The sequence below is a fragment of the Moschus berezovskii genome, chromosome 11 (genome assembly GCF_049115385.1).
Source record: "Moschus berezovskii isolate FMDL1 chromosome 11, NW_MosBer_1.0, whole genome shotgun sequence".
Taxonomy (NCBI): Eukaryota; Metazoa; Chordata; class Mammalia; order Artiodactyla; family Moschidae; genus Moschus; species Moschus berezovskii.
In genome coordinates, this window is record NC_142470.1 from 69753572 (window position 1) to 69775771 (window position 22200).

The 22200-nt window shown below is 38.0% G+C and overlaps 1 protein-coding gene across 8 annotated transcripts in view; it reads left to right on the forward strand.

Annotated features, from left to right (window-relative positions):
• Positions 1-487: 487 nt before the first annotated feature.
• Positions 488-22200, forward strand: part of CCDC88A (coiled-coil and HOOK domain protein 88A) — a 119078-nt gene continuing 97365 nt past the window's right edge. For 3 of the 8 annotated variants that reach the window (XM_055401099.2, XM_055401100.2, XM_055401103.2), the window contains exons 1-2: positions 531-1528; positions 1625-1725. In XM_055401099.2, the coding sequence (XP_055257074.2) occupies positions 1466-1528; positions 1625-1725 (164 nt within the window). In that variant the 5' untranslated portion in view covers positions 531-1465. Of the gene's footprint in view, positions 1529-1624; positions 1726-22200 lie in introns of those variants that run through there. The other 5 variants (XM_055401096.2, XM_055401098.2, XM_055401095.2 and 2 more) reach the window with 3 other exon arrangements.

Here is a 22200-nt window from a genome sequence, read left to right on the forward strand (position 1 = left end):
AGCTTTGGTTATTTAAAACCCTACTACATTCACGTGCAACTTTGAAGAGCATGCATGCTTTCATGGACTGGATTTTTTAAAGAAGAAGCAAAAAGAGGAAAAAACCCCTAAAACAAACAAGTTTGCGGCTCAAGTCCCTTCTTCGCTATTTACTGCAGTGAGTTTTCCTACTCCGTTTTGCTGGCGAAAGCACGCTCAACAGATCAAACTGTCCGAAAAAGGCCGTCTGCATCCCTCATGTTTAGAAGAGAGGGATTTCGTTCTCTTTCCTTCACACATCAAAGAAAGCACTCGGGGAGGAAATAAACCATAATTAGGTATGAGCAAGCGAGCAGCCCCCTTCCTCTCCCTTCCCCATCCCCGCCCCCCAGGCCCTGGCAACCATCCTGGGCGCGAGCGAGGAGCGGGCCACCGCAGCAGCTGCAGCGAGCGCGCGTCCACGCCGCGCCCGCCGCTAGGATCTGGGCGGCGGCGGGGCCGGCCCGGGGTCGCGCGCACTCGGGAGCGCGCTCATGCAGCGGTTTTCTTCTCCCACAATCCAGAGGCTTGCGGCGCGGGAGGGGCGGGGAGTCGGCGGAAGGATATGGCCGCGGAGGGAGCTGCACGCTCCCTTTGACGGCTGGCTGGAGGCGCTAGTTGAGCGGCAAGGAGCGGGGTGTGATGCGGCACTGCGGTTCTGAGGCCGTTACTCCGGCTCCTCTAGAGAGGGCGGAGGAGGAGGCTGGAGCGCGGCGGTGGTTTTGTGCCAGGGCTTCCCAGAGGCGCACTGAAAAGGCTGGCGGGGCTTGGGAAGCTGGGGGGTTAGGGACACTCATTCAAGCCCCCACCCCCCGGGAGGGGAAGGGGGCAGGCGGCGAGGCTCGAAGGCGGCTGAGAGATGGTGTGTGCTCGGGGGGAAGGAGCGAGCGCTGCCTGTCGTTGGTGAGGGGCTGCAGGCAGGGAAAGCTCCGTGGGTCAAAGCTGCTCCATGCCCACTGGTGGGTGGAACGTGTTGAGCGGAACACTGAGGTCTAGCCTGGCGGCCGCTCGGAACCCTTAACGTGGTATCTAACGTGGGATTTCATTGAGCCCACGGTGGGATTAATTCGTTGGGGGCAGCCTCGCTGGTCTGGCTCCTGCAGGAGCTGGGCAACCTTGCCGGGCTTTTTGTCTTGCTGCTCCAGCCCCTTCTCCCTTCCTCCTCCTCCAGATGCCTTTTCTCTGCCCCTCCTCGCCCGGTAGAGACATTTCCAGCGCAGGCTGCCGCTCGTGGCTGCTGTCGAAGCCACTTTTCGGGATTTCGATTCGTTTCCCTCTCGGGTCTTTTTTGAGGAGGGAGAGTTTTTCTCCCCTCCACGATGGGATTTTCTTCCCGTGTCAAAGTGGACTTTCATTGATTTCTACTTATTTCTTCAACGTTTAGTGACCAATTCTCTAGGCGTTTTTTTGTGGTAGTTCCTTTTTTTTCAAGTACATTCTCTGTAAAATGGAGAACGAGGTTTTTACTCCCCTGCTGGAGCAGTTCATGACCAGCCCCTTGGTCACTTGGGTAAGTGGGGTGTTATTTGTTGCATATTTTGCTGCATTATTTGTGGCTGCAGAGATGGAGGTGGGCGTTCGTGTCGTAATGATCATTTTGTTCTAGGTTAAAACGTTTGGACCTCTGGCTGCAGGAAATGGGACCAACCTGGATGAATATGTGGCTTTGGTGGATGGGGTATTCTTGAACCAAGTCATGCTTCAAATGTAAGTGCTCTGTTTTTTCTTTCTAGGCAGCTTTTTATTTTTTTAATTGCATACTGTGAACTTAGAGACTATGTTTTAAGATCTTTGGTCAGAAAAATTCAGGTGGTTTAAGAACCTTGAGAGGTGATAATCTTACATGCTCACCCCATTTATCACAAGCCAGTAATTATACCTGTTAAAATTGTGAAACTTTAATTTTTCATTCTGCAAATCATGTATTGTCACTTACTGTCTTCAGTGCTGAAATCCAAACCACATTGTGTCCTTTTTGATAACTTGGTAAAATGAGGAGGAGAAATAGAATAGTTTGCTGAGGTGGGGGGCGGGGGGGGGGAGCGTTTACTGTAAAGTTATGTGCATTTGGTACAGAATGTTTCTTATTAACCTTTGTCTAAAAATAAATGGCTCAAATTTTGAAACTGGTGAAGTAATAACAGATTTCAGAGAAAAGAATTTCAAACAGCAGTTCTGATTGGTGAAGACTTGCTGTAGGAAGTAATTTAAATGCTTATAATAACTAAAGTCTGATTAGATGATTGATTGTGTGAATTATTTGATTAATATTTGGGGAATCATTTTAAGGTGTTCTTAGAGCTTGTTTTGAAATGCAGGTGATTGAAAGCTTGATGACAATTAGCTAATGATTTAGTAGGCAAATCTTTGTCTTTTATGTTTACAATGTTGGCTTTAAATTAAGTAGAAAAGTGTTTTTGAGGTGGCAGTTGAATATTGAAATCACATTGGTAGCTGGATCAATGAAATAAAAACTATTTTTATCATAGATACTGTAGCGTTAGGTGCATTCTCAGCACATCAGTGTAGTGAATATTACAGCTGTGCTCAGAATTATGTGTATTAGCCTTATTTCTCTTGCATACTACCTGATTACAAGAGTAGTTTGAAACTTTCCATTTTAATATATTCTTTGTGTTACAAATGTGGGAATTTAGTGCATTATTAGTAAATGTTACCAGAGAGTAAGTCTACTGTTAATAGACTAATACCCTAACATAAAAATGATCAATTCTGCATATTTTTGGTATTAGTTTTCTCTTTAGATTTTTGTACTTAAAAGAAGGTATAGTGAAATCCATAAATAACTGTTCCACTTGTAACTTCAGTCTGTGTACTCAGAGTCTTGTATGCTCAAAGAGACTTTTGTGCTGTTTTTCGTATATGTGTTGATCCTACAGCAAAGTAGTATACTACATGTTTCCAAAAGTGGTTTTCTTTTTTTGTATAGGCACCCAAAGAAATATGTTATCTGAATGTATTTTTTTTCTTAAGAAAGGAAAAGGGAATGTGGACATTAATTATTTCCAGGGATAATAAATATATTTTGGGCAACTTTCCTATGGAAGTATCTTTAATCTTTGAAATATCCCTCTATTTCCCAAGCAAAGTGGTAGAATAATTAAACCAACTTCTATTTTAGGGAACACAAATGACAGGAAGGGTAGCCATTACAGTAGATACTCAGAACTTGTTCCCCTATGTCTCTTTTCTTATTTGTTTTTAGACAGAAGATTTTGAGTTTGTATGTTGAACCCTAAAAAAACACGTGTGCTCATAAATATAGGAAAATACATTAATTTTTCCCGTTAATGGTTTTTATTTGAATGATTCTTTTCCAAAAAATATTTAGTAGTTTTTCTTTGAAGCCAGAATAGTTAGCCGAGGTGCTAAAAACAGACACTTTAGCTTCTTTCCACTTTGGTTACAGTTTTATACTTAAAATATATATGTGTGTGTATATTTTGAAAGTAATGGTGTTCCAAAATAGTGGTTGCCAGGTTGTTTTTTTTGGGAAGACTAGCTCTATTCCAAACCTCAAATCTGCTTCTGTTTTTAATTCCACCTTTTAGTTTCTTTAAAAGTTTTTTCAGTGTCCTAATTCTGTTCTGAATGACCTGTATAAATTAAAGGAAAAGAAAATTAAGAAAAAAAGAAAGACATATGTTTTAGTTTTTTAAAAAATGTCTTATGAGATCCACACAAATTTATTACCTAATTATTTACCTAATAGGGCAACAAAATACACATTGTTTTAAAAGCTATATTTTGCTAATTTTGAAATCATTAAGATTTCTACTGGGCACTTCGCTCAGATTAACTTTTGATTTATTATATTAAATTGTCAGTTGAAATTGTACCTAGTAGTTAACCTAAAAATAATTTCTAGATTAAGTTTGGTTATAGAATTTGTGGGTGATAACCGTTTGTAAATGCAGCATATGGATTTTGTGTGTGTGTGTGTGACATTTCTTGTGCTTGGAGTTCATTGAGCTTCTTGGATCTGTGGTTTTATAGTTTTTATCAAATTTGGAAAAAATCTGGCCATTATTTCTTAAATATATATATCTTTTCTTTGCTCCCTTTCCTTTTGGAAGTCCAGTTGCATGTATATCAGGCTACTTGATGTTGTTGATATACCATTCAGTTTTCTTTTCAGTCTTTTTCTTTGTTTCACTTTGGATAATCTTGCTAAATTCATTAATCCTTTTTTTCTGTAATGTTTAATCTGCTGTTAGTCCCATCCAGTGTGTTTTTCGTTTTAGATACTGTAGTCCATCTCGAAAAATTCAGTCTTTTTTATATCTTCCACGTCTATTGATTTCATGTTTTGTCTTTTCTGTAGCTTCTTGAACATAGAGAATACAGTAATAACTGGGTTAATGTTCATGTCTTCTAATACTGTCTGTGCTGTTTCTTGGTTGGTTTTGATTGATTTTTCTTCTCACTATGGATTGTGCTTCCTTGCTTTTTGCATACCTGGTAATTTTTTATTAGATGCCAGACATTTGAAATTTTACTTTGTTGTTGGGTGCAGGATTTTTTTGCATCTCATTAAAAATATTTTTGAGCTTTGTTTTGGAATGCAGTTAAGTTACTTGGAAACAGTGGTCTTTTCAGATCTTGCTTTTAAGTTGTGTTAGGCAGTACCACTTTGCTTTGTTGCACTGTGAAGGCTAAACCCTTCTGAGTACTCTGGCGGTGGGAACGGGAACTGTTCTGGACTTCTGTGCGCTCCGGGTGGTGTTCCCTGTAATCCTTTTTGGTGGCTCTTTCCCTGTCTGTGGATAGTTTCTTCACACATATGTGCCGATAAGTACTCAGCTAAAAACTTGAGGGATACCCTGTGCAGATCTCTGGATCTTTCTGAGCAGCTCTCTCTTAGGTGCTCTGCTGTGTATATGAAGGTCACCTTGCTGTCCCCAGACTAAGTTCTGTGTCCTGGATTCAGGGAGACCACTGTGCTCTGCCTCCGTTCCCCATTCCTGTTCTGCGGCCTAGAAACTCTTTCAAGGCAATAAATTGGTATAGTGGTAGGACTTATTTTGTATGTTTTCCAACTATGAAGGATCTACTGTTCTTTGTTGCCTGATGTCCATTGTTTTGAAAAATGCTTTGTATGTTTTGTGTCCTTCCCCATCCCACCCCTCCCACCCCCAGTTGTTTCACGCAGGAGGGTAAATTTGGTTCCTTTAATTTCATCTTGGCCAGTTATGAAAATCTGTTTATATACTTAAAAATCTGTCTTGTATTCCCGCTTTCAGATGTGACAGAATTTTCTCATAGGATCCTTTTGGTAGAATCTTTTTTTCATCTAAAGAATAAGAATATTCATTAGTTTAGTGACTTCTGGATTTGCCATTTTTGACCCAGAATTTGAAAGTAAAGAATGGACCTCTTCTTTCTAGTTTATGACTCTGCCTTATAATTTCGGAATCTCTTCAATGATTTGGGATTCACTGTATTCAGAGATGAATCCTGAATTTCATTGAGTAGCTCCTTGAATCAAAGAATCTCTGTAAGAGCCTGTGACAAGGCATCAGTCCTCTAACTCATGGGAAGAGGAAGCTATTTAGAGATCTGTAATGATGGCCAGCTCTTCTGCATGCTGCAGGGCATTTTCCTACTTCAACCAGATGAAATCTTTTTTCTTCAGTGCTAGTTATCAGACATAGGGCTTGTGACAGTGAAGTGGAAATAATCATTTTCCTGTTTGAGATGTCATGCAGTTTTGCAACCAATTTAGGATATTTCTTGCTGTGAATTTTTAAGGTATTTGTGACATTGTAGTTGATTTCATAATTTTAGTCATACTACCTAAGCAGTTGAAAATATGGTTATGTTAGGGTTTTAAGTACTGAAAAGTTGTTAATAGTATCAGAACCATATTTTGAAATTCTGTGATTCAACCCCATTAGATAGACCCCGACAGAAATCTGTACTTGAATTATGTAGTAATTGTGATATACTTGTTTATGGCATTTCTTCTTTTAGAAATCTTGAATTTGAAGGGATTTTAGAAATCATCTACCATGAAAATCATTCTTACATGACACATGGTCATCCAACTTCTGCTTCAGTATTTCCCGAGAAGCAGCTTCATAAAGTATACCTAAAGAAGACATTTAATAGAGGAAGTTGAGAAATCTTCCTTCATTCTACTAGTGCTTAAGATTCAAAAATACACTGTGCTAACTTCATGACTAAGTAACCGTCAAATGTCTAGTAAAATACATGTTTTCTTACCAGGTATGGCATTGACTCTGAATTTTGGAATGGTCTCTCATATGGTTTTTGTTCAGTTTTGTTTTTGTTTTGACTTCTTTAAGAACACACTCATGATATAGTCAGAGTTGCTGTCTTACTACCTGGTTTTTGGTTTACCTCTGAAATATTTCTCAGATATGTCCCTGACTCGTGTTAATGCAATAGCCCCTAACTGGTTTTCTTACCTTTGTCTTGCCCTCCTTCAAGTTGTCTCCTCATCTGTAATCATAGGAAATTTTTCACCACACAGATTTTATCATGTCACTCCTATCTTTAAGATGGCTCGGCAGCCTTCTTCTGCCTTCAGAGTAAACATATTACTTGAATGTTTAGACTCCTTTGAGATCTGGCTGCTGCCCAATTCTGTTTTTATCTTTGCATAGTACCAGTGCTCAGTGCATACCCTAAGACTGAGCAAACTTAGAGTTCCCAAAGACAAGCTGTGTTCTCATATGTCTCTGTGCCTTTCTATACACATTTCCCTTCCGTAGAACACTCCACCTCCTTACGAATGCTTTCTTTAACTTTGCAGCCATTCCCTGGCCCATCTGAGGCTTAGCACTCCTTTTGCTTCCGTAGGACCCTGTATATACCTTGGTAATAGCAGTTTTTGTTATGCTAGACTCTACTGACTAACCTGTGAGTGTCTTGGTACCAAAGACTATATCTTTTATATCTCTGTTCCTAACACAGTGCTTGATACACAGTAGGTTCTTGATACACCTATCTTGAATGAATGAATAATAGGCTGTGTGGTAAAGTGGAATGAATTTGGGCTTTGCATCAGATGGACTTGGTTTCATGTCACCATACCTGCCTGTTCATGTTTCCTCAAACAAATCATGATCTTTCACGGCTCAGTTTGGTATGATCTCTATTGGTGTTATCTCACTTAACTTCTCAGTTTTCTCATTTATAAACAGGATAAAAAGAGAATCATAGTGTTATTATAAGAATCAAATAGGATGGTTTGTGCATAATGCTTAGCATATAGCGAGTGCTAAGTAAATATTAGCTGTTGAAATCTTTTATTTCTATTATAATAATAGCTGTCTTCTAGACTTCCCTTCCTCCCCGCACCCTTTTTTTTGTGCCAACAAATTCCTACTCATCCTTTAACACGCTGAGAAGCCCCTTGGCAGAGTTAATTGCCCTCTTCTGTGTGATTCCTTAGCTACCTTTACTAAATTGTTAAATTGTTGTTACTACCAGACAGTTAGCATTTGGAGGCTAGGGATTTAGTGTTACGAATCACCAGCTCTTAGCATGGTGCCTGGCATGTATCACCAACATGTAGCATAGATTGGTCCATCTAAGTTTTCAGTAAATGTCAAAGGAATGAACGCACATTTTGTAATTTTATTAATTGTCAAAATTTTGAGGACACTCTCTAGTTTTAGTGTTGTACAATTTTGTTTTACATTCTAGTTTGTCTCCCTTTTTTCCCTAAAATTAAAAATCATTTGTTTTGGCTTTGCTGAGTCTTCATGCCGCACTGGTTTTTCTTGAGTTGAGGAGAGTAGGGGCTAGTCTCTAGTTGTGGTGCATGGACTTCTTATTGCAGTGGTTTCTCTTCTGGCGGAGCACAGACCCTAGGGTGTCCCAGCTTCAGTAGTCACGGTTTCTGGGCGCTCGAGCGCAGACTCAGTAGTCACACTACACCGATTCTTTACCACTGAGTCACCAGGGAAGCCCTTTAGTTTGTCTTCCATTCCTTCTTGCTTTTGTTTTCCCTCTGTCTCCTTATTTATTTTCATTACCTTTATTGGAGCTTTTCCCCACCTATGTTATGTCTTGCTGAGGTGAGGTGGTAAGAACAAGTCATAGTCGGTGGTTTTGTATGGTGTTAGAATATATAGAGTCTTCAGTTTGTGTTCCAGTAACTTTAAGTTATGACCAACCTTGATAGTATATTAAAAAGCAGAGACATTACTTTGCCAACCAAGGTCCGTCTAGTCAAGGCTATGGTTTTTCCCGTGGTCATGTATGGATGTGAGAGTTGGACTGTGAAGAAAGCTGATCGCCGAAGAATTGATGCTTTTGAACTGTGGTGCTGGAGAAGACTCTTGAGAGTCCCTTGGACTGCAAGGAGATCCAACCAGTCCATTCTAGAGGAGATCAGTCCTGGATGTTCATTGGAGGGACTGATGCTAAAGCTGAAACTGCAATACTTTGGCCACCTCATGCGACGAGTTGACTCACTGGAAAAGACTCTGATGCTGGGAAAGGTTGGGGGCGGGAGGAGAAGGGGACGACGGAGAATGAGATGGCTGGATGGCATCACCGACTCTGTGGACATGAGTTTGAGTGTACTCCGGGAGTTGGTGATGGACAGGGAGGCCTGGCGTGCTGTGATTCATGGGGTCGCAGAGAGTCGGACACGACTGAGCGACTGAACTGAACTGAACTGAACTTTCTTGTTGATGTTCAACACACTGAGATTTTTTGTCCACAGCTCAACAGTAAAAATTCAAATTAGTAATTTGTGGAATTTAGAATTCATGAACTCACAGTTTTGTATCTGAAGAGGTGAATCCCAACCTCCCAATCCCTGACTCTGGCACCACAAAGAGGTCTTCTGTGTATGCCTGTGGACATCCTGCATGTACCTGAGGTCCAGGCTCTTGTACTCCCTCTTCCAAAGACCTACTTCTTGGCCCAAGGATGTACGTACCTGTAGCACTGAACGCATCCTCAGAACAGATGGGAAAAGAGGCCTGTGCAGGTGCTGAAATTGGGTTACAGGTATTTTAATAAGAAATTCCACAGTTCCAGATTCCAGATAAATGGATTGTCACCAAGAAGTGGTAGTGTAGGGGTTTGTCCTCTTGTTTTCATGGACTTCTTGCCCAATGGTGAGGGGCATGTCCTGAGGAGGGCCAGAGTGCCACTCTGGACAGAAACTTCTTTTTCCAGGATCTATAAACATAGTGCTTAGTAAGAAGGATAAAAGGGATGGTTCATTCAGAGATCAGTTCATTCATGTAATAGCAAAGTCTGTATGACAAACTGTCTGATAGGTGTTTGGGATGTGATGCTGAGTAAGATACAGTCTTTTGCCTACTAGTAACGGAGACGACATGTAAACAAATTGCAGTGTGGCGTGTGTGCTATGTAGTGGAATTACGTTCTTGGTACAGTGTTGGCACAGAGAGGTAATCATTTACATTGAGTAGGAGCAGTCAAGTGAATAGAAGTCACAAATAGTGGCAGTAGGAGGGAGGACGTTTTAAGTAAAGAAAATAACATGAAAAGAAACATGATAATGTGAATAAAAATGGTGGAATTGGGGAACTGCAGGATATTTTATGTGGCCAGAGCAGAGATTGTATGCTTCTTGCACGTGGGAAATGAATTTGAAGAGGTGCAGAGTGGCGAGCTCTCCTTAAGAAGCCGCATTGTGAAGATCGAGTTTTTTCCTGGAGAGATGAATATTTGTTCAGGTCCTCTTCTGAGAAACGGAACTGACAAGATTGTATCTGCGTGAGTGTGTCTGTATGTGTGTGCCTGTGTGTGGGGGGAGAGAGAGAGAGAGAGAGAGATTAATAGATTTATTTTAAAGAATTGGCTCAGGAGATTGTGGAGGCTTAGTCTGAAATCTAATGGAATGGGCCTATGTGAACTCAGGGAAGAAATGCGCTGAGTTCAAAGGCAATTTTCTAGCAGAAAGTTCTGTTTGTTCCATTAAGGTCTTCAAATGGTTGGATAATGCCCATCCACATTATGGAGGATAATCTGCTCTACTTAAAATCGGTTGACTTAACATGTTAATCTTGTCCAAAAAACACCTTTACAAAACATGCAGAATAATATTTGACCAAATATCTGGGCGCTGTGTGTTCCAGCCAAGTTAATATATATAATTAGCCATCATAACTAGTGTTTCTTTAACTGGGTCCACAGGTATTCCTGGGAATCTTTAGAAATTTTAACTTTTTTGTTTTCATGTCAGTAATTTAAATTCTTTTTCAAGTGGTAATAATAAAACATTTCTTTTGCAGTAGTAATTCCCTGTTGAAATTTTTTTTTTTATCATAGATTTAAAATTAGTTTCTTAAGCGACTTTTTTCAGACAGGCGCCTTGGACTCTTAGGATGTCTATGGACAGATCTTCAGAGGTTCTTGATAATTTGTTTCTTTAAAATGTGTCACTCCATCTTGAAAAGCATTAATATAAACTAAAGAACATTGGAGTAATTAAGCAAATAGCATTTGCATTTTAGAAGGTCTGAGTCTGAGGCCAGAACAGAGATAGAAACCACGTTGATGTAGAAATGATATGGAAGAGAGCATGCTGACGTGATGGTACTGGGCTACCAGTTTGGTATGGAGAATGAGAAAGGGATATGTTTAAGATGATTATCAAACTTTTTGCTTGGGTGGAGAATGGATGGTAGAGGGGCTTCCCTGGTGGTCCTGTGTTAAGAATTCGTCTTGCAGTGCAGGGAATGTGTGTTTGACTCAGGGATCCAAGGTCTCATACGCAACTAAGTCTGTGTGCCATAATAAGACCTGATGCAGCTACATAAATAAATTTTTTTTTTAAAGAATGGATGATAGTGGTAGTGCCTTTTGTAAGTAAGGCATTATGAAAAGTTAAGGGGAGGGGGAGTGTGGAAAATAATTTTATTTTGGAATGTCTGGTGAGCAGTGAGAAATATCTTGTGGGCAGGTGGATATACACAGGTTTGTGCTCAGGAGAAAGGCTTAGAATAGAGATAGAAATACAGGAATTAGCTTTTAAGTTTGTAATAGAAATTAAGGACATGGATGTCAAAAAACAAACAAAAGGGCCAATGACATATCCTAGGAAGCAGCAAAATTTAAAGTCTGGAAGTTGGAGGAAAGTGGAAAATTTCACAAGGCTGCTGGGAGGAAATCACAAAGGGAGTCAGTTGAAAATGAATACAAGTATTGTCTTGCAGGGTTGATGGCTTATTTGAGATTTGGAAACCACACATTTTAGCAGAGCCAGTCAGCATGATTGAGTTCAGTGGCTTAGCACTCAGAAACTGACCCAGAAGATGTGTGGAGTTTATTCAAAAGTAGCGATTGATTCAGAGATGTGGGGTGGGAATATTTTCAGGTGAGAAGTGAAATGAATAGAATTTGAGCATTAAAGTGAGGAGGGAAGTGTCATCGGGGAGGTTGATAGACTGGAGTTTGCAGCAATGAAGAGTTGGTTTAGAAGGAGTGAAGAAGTGAGACAGAGTGGTGTGTAATGTTGAGGTCAGAGGGGACTTTTGGAATTTGAGCTTTTGGAGGTTGCAATTCTGAGTGGTCATTTAGACCCAAACTTACACCATGGTTAATGGGTGAATAAAATAGAGTGAAGGTAACTAAAGTTGAGAAGGAACTTACTTCCTTATTCTTTATGAAGCTATGGCCTCTTGATCACCATTAGAGGTAGGCAAAAGTATTTTGAATAAAAAAAGAAAGCTGGATAATAAATAGCTCATTTTAACAATGTTATAACTAAAGAAAATTTTAATAGTAGGGAAAGAAGACCAGTAATTGGAACTTTTTATTAGCATCATCCTTGTATTAAAAATCAGTCTTTGTGGAATAGCTGATAGTTTTGGGGGAAGCTTTTTTAAATGATGTAGTCTTAACGTGACTTACTTTCCTAGTGCTAGCCAGAAAAAAATGGTAACTTCATGTTACCATTGACAACATGACTGTTGCGTTTCCCTCGCGTGGTAAAGGACCAAGGATGATGGCTTAAGTTTTAGTTTGTTGGGTTCTAGTCCTTGAGTAAGACCTGGATTATTTATTACAAAGTGGTAGTGGATAAGAAGTGAAGAAAGACCAGTGGAGGCAATACTCCAATCCTTCTTTTTTTTTTTTTTTTTTGGTAAGATTAAGCAAAATTTTATTTTGCATTATTTCTGAGAGTGTATTTTTTTAAGTATAATAGATTAACATTATATTAGTTTCAGGTATGCAGCATAATGATTCAGTGTTTGCATATACTGTAAAATGATCACAGAAGTCCAATGAACATTCATCACTGTTCCAGTCCATTTTTGCTGAGACTGGTTATGAAAGGATAAATCACAGTAAAATCCCAGTTGATTTGAATGTTCAGTGAAAGTGGAGTGTTGTTTATTTATAATTGAATGCTAATTTCATTTTCTCTAATTCTTTGTTTAAAATCTTTGCAAATGAATTAAACTGTATTTCTGCCTCTGTAAATATATTGTATATGTGATGATTCAAAATCTTGCAGTATCTCATTTTATTGTTTTAAAGTTAAGTATTTGTGTTAAGTATTGAATGTATAAAACTGACCTAGATGAATGGTGAATGATCCCAAGCATGTATTTGAAAACAAATGTCTTGTTAGTAGCTTTTCTCTTTCTTTTCTTTAGTTTCCATGAGTTTTATGTTTCTTTTCAGTGAGAGAGAGTGTGTGTGTATTAAGCAGGTTTGGATTAGTAACAAACCTAAAAGAGTGGGGAACCCTACTGTTTGTATATATAAGTTAGAAGTTTGGTTTAGCTTCTTGGGTTATGGATAGTCAGGGAAACCTAAATAGGGAGGAAGCTAGATTTGATTCAGATCTTGTAGAATTATTGGACTTGATAGCCATAGATGAGAGGACGGTGTTTTAAAGTAGGGAAACAGCTTGAGGGAAAAGTATATTATGTATATTTTTTAATTGGAAGATGGTGAGGGGACTAGCCTTAGCAGAGAATCCAATTTGGGGAACTGTACTAGGCCAGATTATAGAAAACCTGAAAATTCACTAGTTACGAATTAGACTGCATATATAGGCATTGGTGAACCATTTAAAATTCCTCATTAGGGGATTAAAAGTAATATTTTAGGAAAATCACTTTGGCATTAATTGAGCATAGATTGAGGAAGGAATTCATTTGTTTATTCAGTTTATTGAGCATATACTATTTATAGTATTACAAGTACTGAGAATTACACCAGTGAATTAATGGAACTGGGAGTTGGTGATGGACGGGGAGGCCTGGCGTGCTGTGATTCATGGGGTCACAAAGAGTCGGACACAACTGAACGACTGAACTGAATTGAACATTCTATTAATAATAGTGTTTGAGGAATAGGTAAGGAAGATAGATGGGTAGTAATGATGTCATTTATGCTTTTGGTTTTGAGGTCCTTGATCAGGGTGAGGTGTATGACTAGAGAAGGAGGAGCAAATTCAAGAATTACTGCAAAAGAATTAATAGAATTCTAGTTACAGTGTGTGAAAAGGAAGAATGAAAATTGATGCCAAGATTAAAGTTGAGCAGACAGACTATATTTAAAATTATGTGCTTATAAGAAAAATGATGTGAAGTTTGAATACTTAATTTTGCTGAAGAAATAAAGATTTTCTTTTTATTTTTCATAGCTTGCAACTAAAAACATTTAAATGTGTGAGATAGCGGTGTGTTTTGATAGTGAGGCCTAATTTTGTATCAGAAATATTTCAATTGCTATGTGTCTGTGTTCTTGTTTAAATTCTCATTACTATCATTTAGTGCATATTTTGCTTATGAATTTATTTTGTAAAATAGTTTTAGGATGTGTTATTACAATTCTTTTGGGCTTTTAGAATGCTTTAAAGTCTACATTTATAGGATATAACTTATCTAGGAGATTTAACAATCCCCTGAAAATTAAGTTGCTTGTGGGTTTTTTTGTTTGTTTGTTTGTTTTGGCTGTGCTGTGCACCTTTCTTGACCAAGAAACTCTCCTTTTGCAGTTTAACTGTTTAGAATTTAGCTGTCTTTATGGCATATGGCATAAATTGTAAGGATTTAAAGTTTTGTTTCTGTTGCTGCTGCTAAGTTGCGTCAGTCGTGTCCAACTCTGTGCGATCCCATGGACTGCAACCTACCAGTTTCCTCCTCCCATGGGAGTTTCCAGGCAAGAGTACTGGAGTGGGGTGCCATTGCCTTCTCCATTGTCTGTGCTAATAGAGGTTAAAACAGTGTTTCAGAGTTTAGGTAGTGCTGTCTTCAAATTTTTCTGTTATCTGAGAATATTCGTATATTACATATTATTCTGAAGACATAGGCTATTACACAGTTATTTACTCTGGTCTTCTTTGCATAGTTCTCTAGAGGTTTTTTGTTCTTAATTCTGTTTTAAAAATGAAATTCTTAAATTTATAGAGAAATTAAATTCAGTATTTTTATTGAATATTGCATGTTTTTCCCCTGAACATCCCATTATCCATCAACTTTGCTGTTCCTAGGCACTTTTAAAATATTCTGAAATCTTACATCATATGTTCCTCTATTAAAAACTAGTGATCCATATTTATGAAATTGGAGGTCCCTGAAACAGTTTACTTCTCCCAGTTGTAGACCATCTTGCCTATTAATAATTTCTTACCTCCCCATTTGTGCTTTTCTTCTTACTTGGTTTTCAATCGATCACATCTTTTTCAATACTATACTTGTTATACGTGTGGCTATTTTTCCCTTCTGTTTTACTTTTTACTGTATTTTTTCTTTCATTTCAGTCTGTCCTTCAGTTAGTTCAGTTGCTCAGTCATGTCCGACTCTTTGCAACCCTATGAATCACAGCACGACAGGCCTCTCTGTCCATCACCAACTCCCAGAGTTCACTCAGACTTACGTCCATTGAGTAGGTGATGCCATCCAGCCATCTCATTCTCTGTTGTCCCCTTCTCCTCCTGCCCCCAATCCCTCCCAGCATCAGAGTCTTTTCCAGTGAGTCAGCTGATCGCTTGAGGTGGCCAAAGGATTGGAGTTTCAGCTTTAGCATCAGTCCTTCCAATGAACACCCAGGACTGATCTCCTTTAGAATGGACTGGTTGGATCTCCTTGCAGTCCAAGGGACTCTCAAGAGTCTTCTCCAACACCACAGTTCAAAAGCATCAATTCTTCGGCTATCAGCTTTCTTCACAGTCCAACTCTCACATCCATACATGACCACGGGAAAAACCATAGCCTTGACTAGATGATCCTTGGTTGGCAAAGTAATGTCTCTGCTTTTCAATATGCTATCTAAGTTGGTCATAACTTTCCTTCCAAGGAGTAAGCGTCTTTTAATTTCATGGCTGCAGTCAGCATCCACAGTGATTTTGGAGCCCAAAAAAATAAAGTCTGACACCGTTTCCACTGTTTACCCGTCTATTTCCCATGAAGTGATGGGACCAGATGCCATGATCTTAGTTTTCTGAATGTTGAGCTTTAAGCCAACTTTCACTCTCCTCTTTCACTTTCCATCAAGAGGCTTTTTAATTCCTCTTCACTTTCTGCCATAAGGGTGGTGTCATCTGCATATCTGAGGTTATTGATATTTCTCCGGGCAATCTTGATTCCAGCATGTGCTTCTCCCAGCCCAGCATTCCTCATGATGTACTCTGCATAGAAGTTAAATAAGCAGGATGACAATAGACAGCCTTGATGTACTCCTTTTCCTATTTGGAACTTGTTCCATGTCTAGTTCTAACTGTTGCTTCCTGACCTGCATATAGGTTTCTCAAGAGGCAGGTCAGGTGGTCTGGTATTCCTGCCTCTTTCAGAATTTTCCACAGTTTATTGTGATCCACACAGTCAAAAGCTTTGGCATAGTCAATAAAGCAAAAATAGATGTTTTTCTGGAACTCTCTTGCTTTTTCGATGATCCAGCAGATATTGGCAGTTTGATCTCCGGCTCCTCTGCCTTTTCTAAAACCTGTTTGAACATCTGGAAATTCACGGTTCATGTATTGCTGAAGCCTGGCTTGGAGAATTTTGAGCATGACTTTACCAGAACCTTTTTAATAGGCATTTATTGTTTTGCCTTTAATTGGTGGACTTATAATGAAGTTAGCTTGTGATTCTTTGGATCACTTTTATGGTATACTGAAAAGGGCATATTAAACCAGTATCATTTAATAGAATTCTGCTCTTAATAGAATTCGTACTCTTAGTTATCCCTAGAGTTATGGGAGCTATTTTTGTTTAATGTTAGAGAAACTGATGATGAAAAGCATTTTCTTAAATTTTAAAACTTCTTACTTGAGGTAAGTTTTTCTGACTGTGTATTTTAGTTCATTAATTAGAAGAGATTGTACTTTGGAAAATACTTCTTAAAGTTTTTCCTTATTTTCAAGGGCTTTATTACTTCTGAAAAATGACAATGATACATGTCATTGATAATTAATCAAATGAACTTTTTAAATTACCCTAGGAGGATTTATGCACTTCAGGTTAAGTATCTTTAGTGAATTGATAGTGTGGGAGTGAAAGCCATACTGGTTAATAAGTTGGTCACTGATGGAGGAAAATACCTAACTACACATCAACTCAGTTTGAGATTTCTTGCGTCTCTAGGGTAACTGGATCTGGAGCATATACTACCCTAGAATACTGATTTAGAGAGACTCCTGTGACTCTTTCTTAAGGCTTACAGGTGGTGGATGAAAGTTCCACCACTGGTGGGTGATGCCCCTTGGTACTATATAAACAGTTTTTGTTTCAGTGACTCACAATGTGGTTGGTCACTAAGTACATTAAGATTGTTACTCTATGAAGGCACTGATTAGCATAATCAGTCCTCAGAGTTCCATAGTCAAGAACAGGAGTTGCTTAGCCTAACACAGTGGTCTCAAAGTGAGACCAGCAGATAGCTGGGAGTCTGACTGGTTGTCTCTCAAGTCAGAATTATTTTCATAATAATATTAAGATATCATTTGCCTTTCTTGCCTGTGTTGCAAAAGCAGTAATGGCAGAAGAGCAAAAGTGGGTGAAACTGCTCACATCTTAGCATAAACAGTGGAGTAGCACCAGATTGTGCTGGTAGTCATTATATTTTCCACACTATGTACTTATATATGTACTTATATTCTTCACACTATGTACTTGCACTTAAAAGGAAATCCAGCTTTACTTTAAAATGTCTTGATAAAGTAAAATTTACCTTGTTTAGTCTTGACTCGAGTGTGTGTCTTTTTTACATTCTGAAGGACAAAATGGGAAGTATTCCTAAAACACTTTTGTTGTATGATGGGGTATGATGATTATCTCAAGAAAAAAATACTCATGATTTTTTGAGTTGCAAGGCAGAGCAAGTCTCTGTTTTGTGGAACACTGGGCAATGGCAAGCCACTCCAGTACTCTTGCCTGGAAAATCCCATGGACGGAGAAGCCTGGTGGGCTGCAGTCCATGGGGTCGCTACGAGTCAGACATGACTGAGCGACTTCACTTTCACTTTTCACTTTCACACATTGGAGAAGGAAATGGCAACCCACTCCAGTGTTCTTGCCTGGAGAATCCCAGGGACGGGGGAGCCTGGTGGGCTGCCGTCTATGGGGTCACACAGAGTCGGACACGACTGAAGTGACTTAGCAGCAGCAGTTTTTACTTGAGAGAATGACTGACGGGCAAACTGTAGTTATTCAGGCTTGAGTTCTCTGCAAACACCTTCTCAAAAATGAATAAAGTGAGCCTATCACTTCAAGGAAGATAACTGATACTATGTGTTGTATCAGACTGAATAATAAGACTGAATGATAGAAATCATGAACTTGGTAGTTTCTCAATATTTAAAGACTTTTCTGGTGAGATTGGAGGTGATGATAATGTAATTTTAAAATATTGAATAATAAAATGTGCAATGTTTGGAAGATCTGTGTAACTCAGTGACACAGTATTTTCAAAATGACCAGTGCTTGGTAAGAAATCATGCATATATAAAAGATCCATTCAACATGTCAGATAAACCAGTAGACTGTAATGTTATAACAGTAAGACAAATTCACTGATAAGATCTTCGAATTCCAGACTGTGTCCAACCTTTAAGAAAAAGTAGCATTTCACTGAGTTTTGATAGTATCAAAGAAGAATATTAGTAATTATCTGAAAGGGCTATTAATGTACTCTTCCTTTTTCTGATTGCATGTTTGTGTAAGGTCAACTTTTTTCATATACTTAGAGCAAAATAATATATCACAGCACATTGAATGTAGAAGTGGATTTAAGAATTCAGGTGTCTTCTACTAAGCCAAACATTAAAGAGACTTGAATTTTTTTTTTATTTGGAGGCTAATTACTTTACAGTATTGTATTGGTTTTGCCATACATTGACATGAATATGCCCCAGGTGTACATGTGTTCCCCATCTTGAACCCCTCTCCTACCTCCCTCCCCATACCATCCCTCTGGGTCATCCCAGTGCACCAGCCCTGAGCATCCTGTATCATGCATCGAACCTGGACTGGCGATTCGTTTCACATGTAATATACATGTTTCAATACCATTCTCCCAAATCATCCCACCCTCACCCTCTCCCACAGAGTCCAAAAGACTGTTCTATACATCTGTGTCTCTTTTTCTGAGAGACTTGAAATTTTCAAAGTTATGAAAGAATGTCATTCCCTGCTAAAATTCTTTTACTGTTTTTGAAAAGAATATCTACTTATCATAAAAATGCTGTTTATGTTAACATACAGTGAGTTAGTTATTTTTAGATAGACTGACAAATTATTTTTTACTTCTTAGTTTTAATGTCTAATATAGTAAAATATAGATAGATGTAACACATAAATTAGAGCTTCTTGCTGCTGCTTCTAAGCCGCTTCAGTCGTGTCCGACTCTGTGCGACCCCATAGACGGACGCCCACCAGGCTCCTCCGTCCCTGGGATTCTCCAGGCAAGAACACTGGAGTGGGTTGCCATTTCCTTCTCCAATGTAGAAAAGTGAAAGTGAAGCCACTCGGTTGTGCCGACTCTTAGCAACTCCATGGACTGCAGCCTACCAGGCTCCTTGGTCCATGGGATTTTCCAGGCAAGAGTACTGGAGTGGGTTGCAAGTGCCTTCTCCGAAGAGCTCCTTAGTTATCAATAATTTTTAGGAGTGGAAAGAGGTCTTCAGACCGAAAAGTTAGAAAACTGCTAACCTAATATTTGAAGAGCTCATGTTGTCTCATTCTAACAAGTAAGGGGTGTATCTTTAGTCATTTTATCCAATTCAGATAAAACCAGAGTTAAGTATATTGTAGTTTTAGTCTCTTTGGGTCCATTTGCAATTTTTATTTTTTTTATTTTTTTTTATTTTTATTTTTTTTTTCCATTTGCAATTTTTAAATCAGAGCATTAATTCTGCTTGTTAAGGGAATGTGTTGTACTGCTAGCTCAGTCTTGGGCTAACTAGAAAATGTCAGATATTTCTTCAACTTTTGAATCTTAAATTCTCTGTCTTAAATTATGAAAGTATTTTAATCCATGAAGATGGTTGGGGCTGTGTCCATAATCTCAATGCGGTAATTGTGTGTCATATACCTCTCCAAGAATGATTGTTTAGTCATTGTGAAGATCAAATTAGTTAAAATGTGAAAATGTTTTATAGATACTAAAAGATTATATTAATACTACATTTTGTTATTGGCCATCATGCATTATGATTGAGTTTGTGAGAAGGGGGAGATGCTAAGGTGAAGGGATACTTTCTTTTTTAAAACCACTTAGTTCCCTGATACCTTACTACTTGGATAACCCTAAATGTGATGATGTTTTTCCAGTTAATATTTCATAAAACTATCATTCTGGTATATGTACATTTGAAATTAGATATGCAAATTAGTTTTTCAGAATGTTTCAAGATGACATGTAAATACTTTACATTTTGTTTTATGTGAAATATCTCAAAATTAAAAAAAAAGCCCTGTGTACAACTAGCTTTAAATTAGAATGGCATTGTCAAAAACATGAGCACATGTAGTTGTTAGGCACCAATACTAAACAGATGGTCCAAGAGGATACATAACAGGTTTGCAGTCTGGGTAGAAGAGCATAAAGCCATTAAAACTCTCAGATTTCTCTTTTTCATAGATATTAGTCAATGAATAAATAAGGATATAATCCTTCATTACATAAGGGCCAAATCTTAGAATATTAGTTGCAGAATTGCTAACTTTTCCTTCTTTTACTCTAATTTAAAAATTACTGTATGCAGTCACAGATAATACTATAGCCTATTTATTGAAATTAATGTATCTTGTCATAAGTAGGTCATTTATAAATGTGAAATTGCTTGAGGCAGTCCTTTACTGCCATGTTGCATTTAACTTGTGTCTGGACAGATTTGAGCTATATTTATATTGCTAGGCTATTTGCCTCTCTCAATTTTCATCTTGTAAGAGGAAATGGACAATTTGAAATTATGTTGACTTAGAGATAGCTGTGTATGGTTAGAAAGGTACTTCCTTACACATTATGTGTGTATCTTTCAGTAGCTCATCTTTCATTTTAGAAAAAGGTTTTTTTCAAAGATAGTCTTTTTTTTTTTAAGGTGTGCCTTCAAAAACTTAAACAAAACTTCATCAATTATGACTCTTTCTGAATTAATCTTTGTTTAGCATTTTAAGTATTAAACATGAAGGAAAAACAGGATTTTAGAATACTGAATAGAATACAGTTTCTTTTTAGAGATTTCTGGTCTTTTAGTAAGTATGTTTAAATTGCTACACTGTGACCCCTGTATCCTGTAAAGAAATAAACCTTAAAATATACAGTGGAAGTGGAGTCCTTTCTGTCTTTCATAAAATACATACTTTTTTACAGAAGAAATGTTTTATATTGTTTTATTTTCTTATTTATGCATAGTATCACACGTCTTGTGACTCTGAATCTCTAGCACTGAGTACCACGTCTGTGACCTCATATTTTTCCTAAAAGTAAATAAACAAGCTTTATGAAACAGCATTTTTTGTGTCTTTTCCCTCTTTAAAAGAGTGTTCTGCATGGTTAAAAGAATTAGTTAATACCAAAAGGTTCACAGTGAAAAACTATAATCTCTGCCCTAAGATAGTCACATTTAATTTCTGTTCCCCAGAGTAAAATTTTTAACTTTTTTAAAAAAAGTAATTTCCTCTGTCACTTAGCCCCAAATGTAGTGAGAATATACCTACCCTAGTATTTCTTTTTATTTTTTTTAACCCTAGTATTTCTTGATTTATCCCTTTCAGACAGTATCTACTAACTTCCTGATAATGGTAGGTGAGATTTTAGCTTTTTTAATGTCCCATCTGTTTATTTTCTTACACTACCCTTCTAATTTATTGCAAGTTAAATCAGTAATCAGTATTCATATGTAATGTTTCGTTCAGAGCCAGGTAGCATATCCTTATTATATTTTTCTTCTTTTTTAAAAAATACTTTTCCTAAAGTTACTAATTTTCTTAAATTGCATTATTTTCAGTAGATCCATCCTTAAATGTCCAATAGCTTTTCATGGGAATTGAGATTAAGACTTTTCAGGCAGTTTCACCTGAGAGAAGTCCTCTCACATAAAGAGATGATGTTCTTGGGGTCAAAAGGCCTGTTTTCAGGGTCCTAACATATGTCAGTATGACCCTAACTCAAATTAAGCATGAATCAAATGGGAAACCCAAGCCTTGTAATTGAAAGTTTATTGCTTTCACTCCATGCCTAGAGTGCTTAGCAGTTACCCCGTCTCTGGTTTAGAACTTTATGGGTGGACTGTGATGCAATATCCAATGATTCGAAAGCAGTAGGAACTTTACAGTTCTGATTGATTACTAAAATAACTCCCCAGAGGAACAGTGTAGATTAGAAACTGAAATTGAGGTCTTGAGTACCTAGGTATCAGCCAGTTCTTACCAAAGAATTGCACTATTCTATTGAAATTGCTCATGAGTCTACTTGATCTACTATACCTAGTATCTTGTAGGATCTACGAATTATCTAGAAATCTCAAATCCCTCAAATCCATGTTAATCATAGCAAATATCTATAAACATAAAGCCACTAGAAAACTTTCATTCCCCTGTCTTTTTAAGAACCGTGTTGAAAGTGAGATTAATTTTAGGTGTTGAAGTACTTTTTGTAAATTTTTCAAAATACTTTCTCTAACATATCTTAATTGGATATTTCCTATTTTCCTGGATTTCTAAAATAATTTCATCTGTTATACTTAGT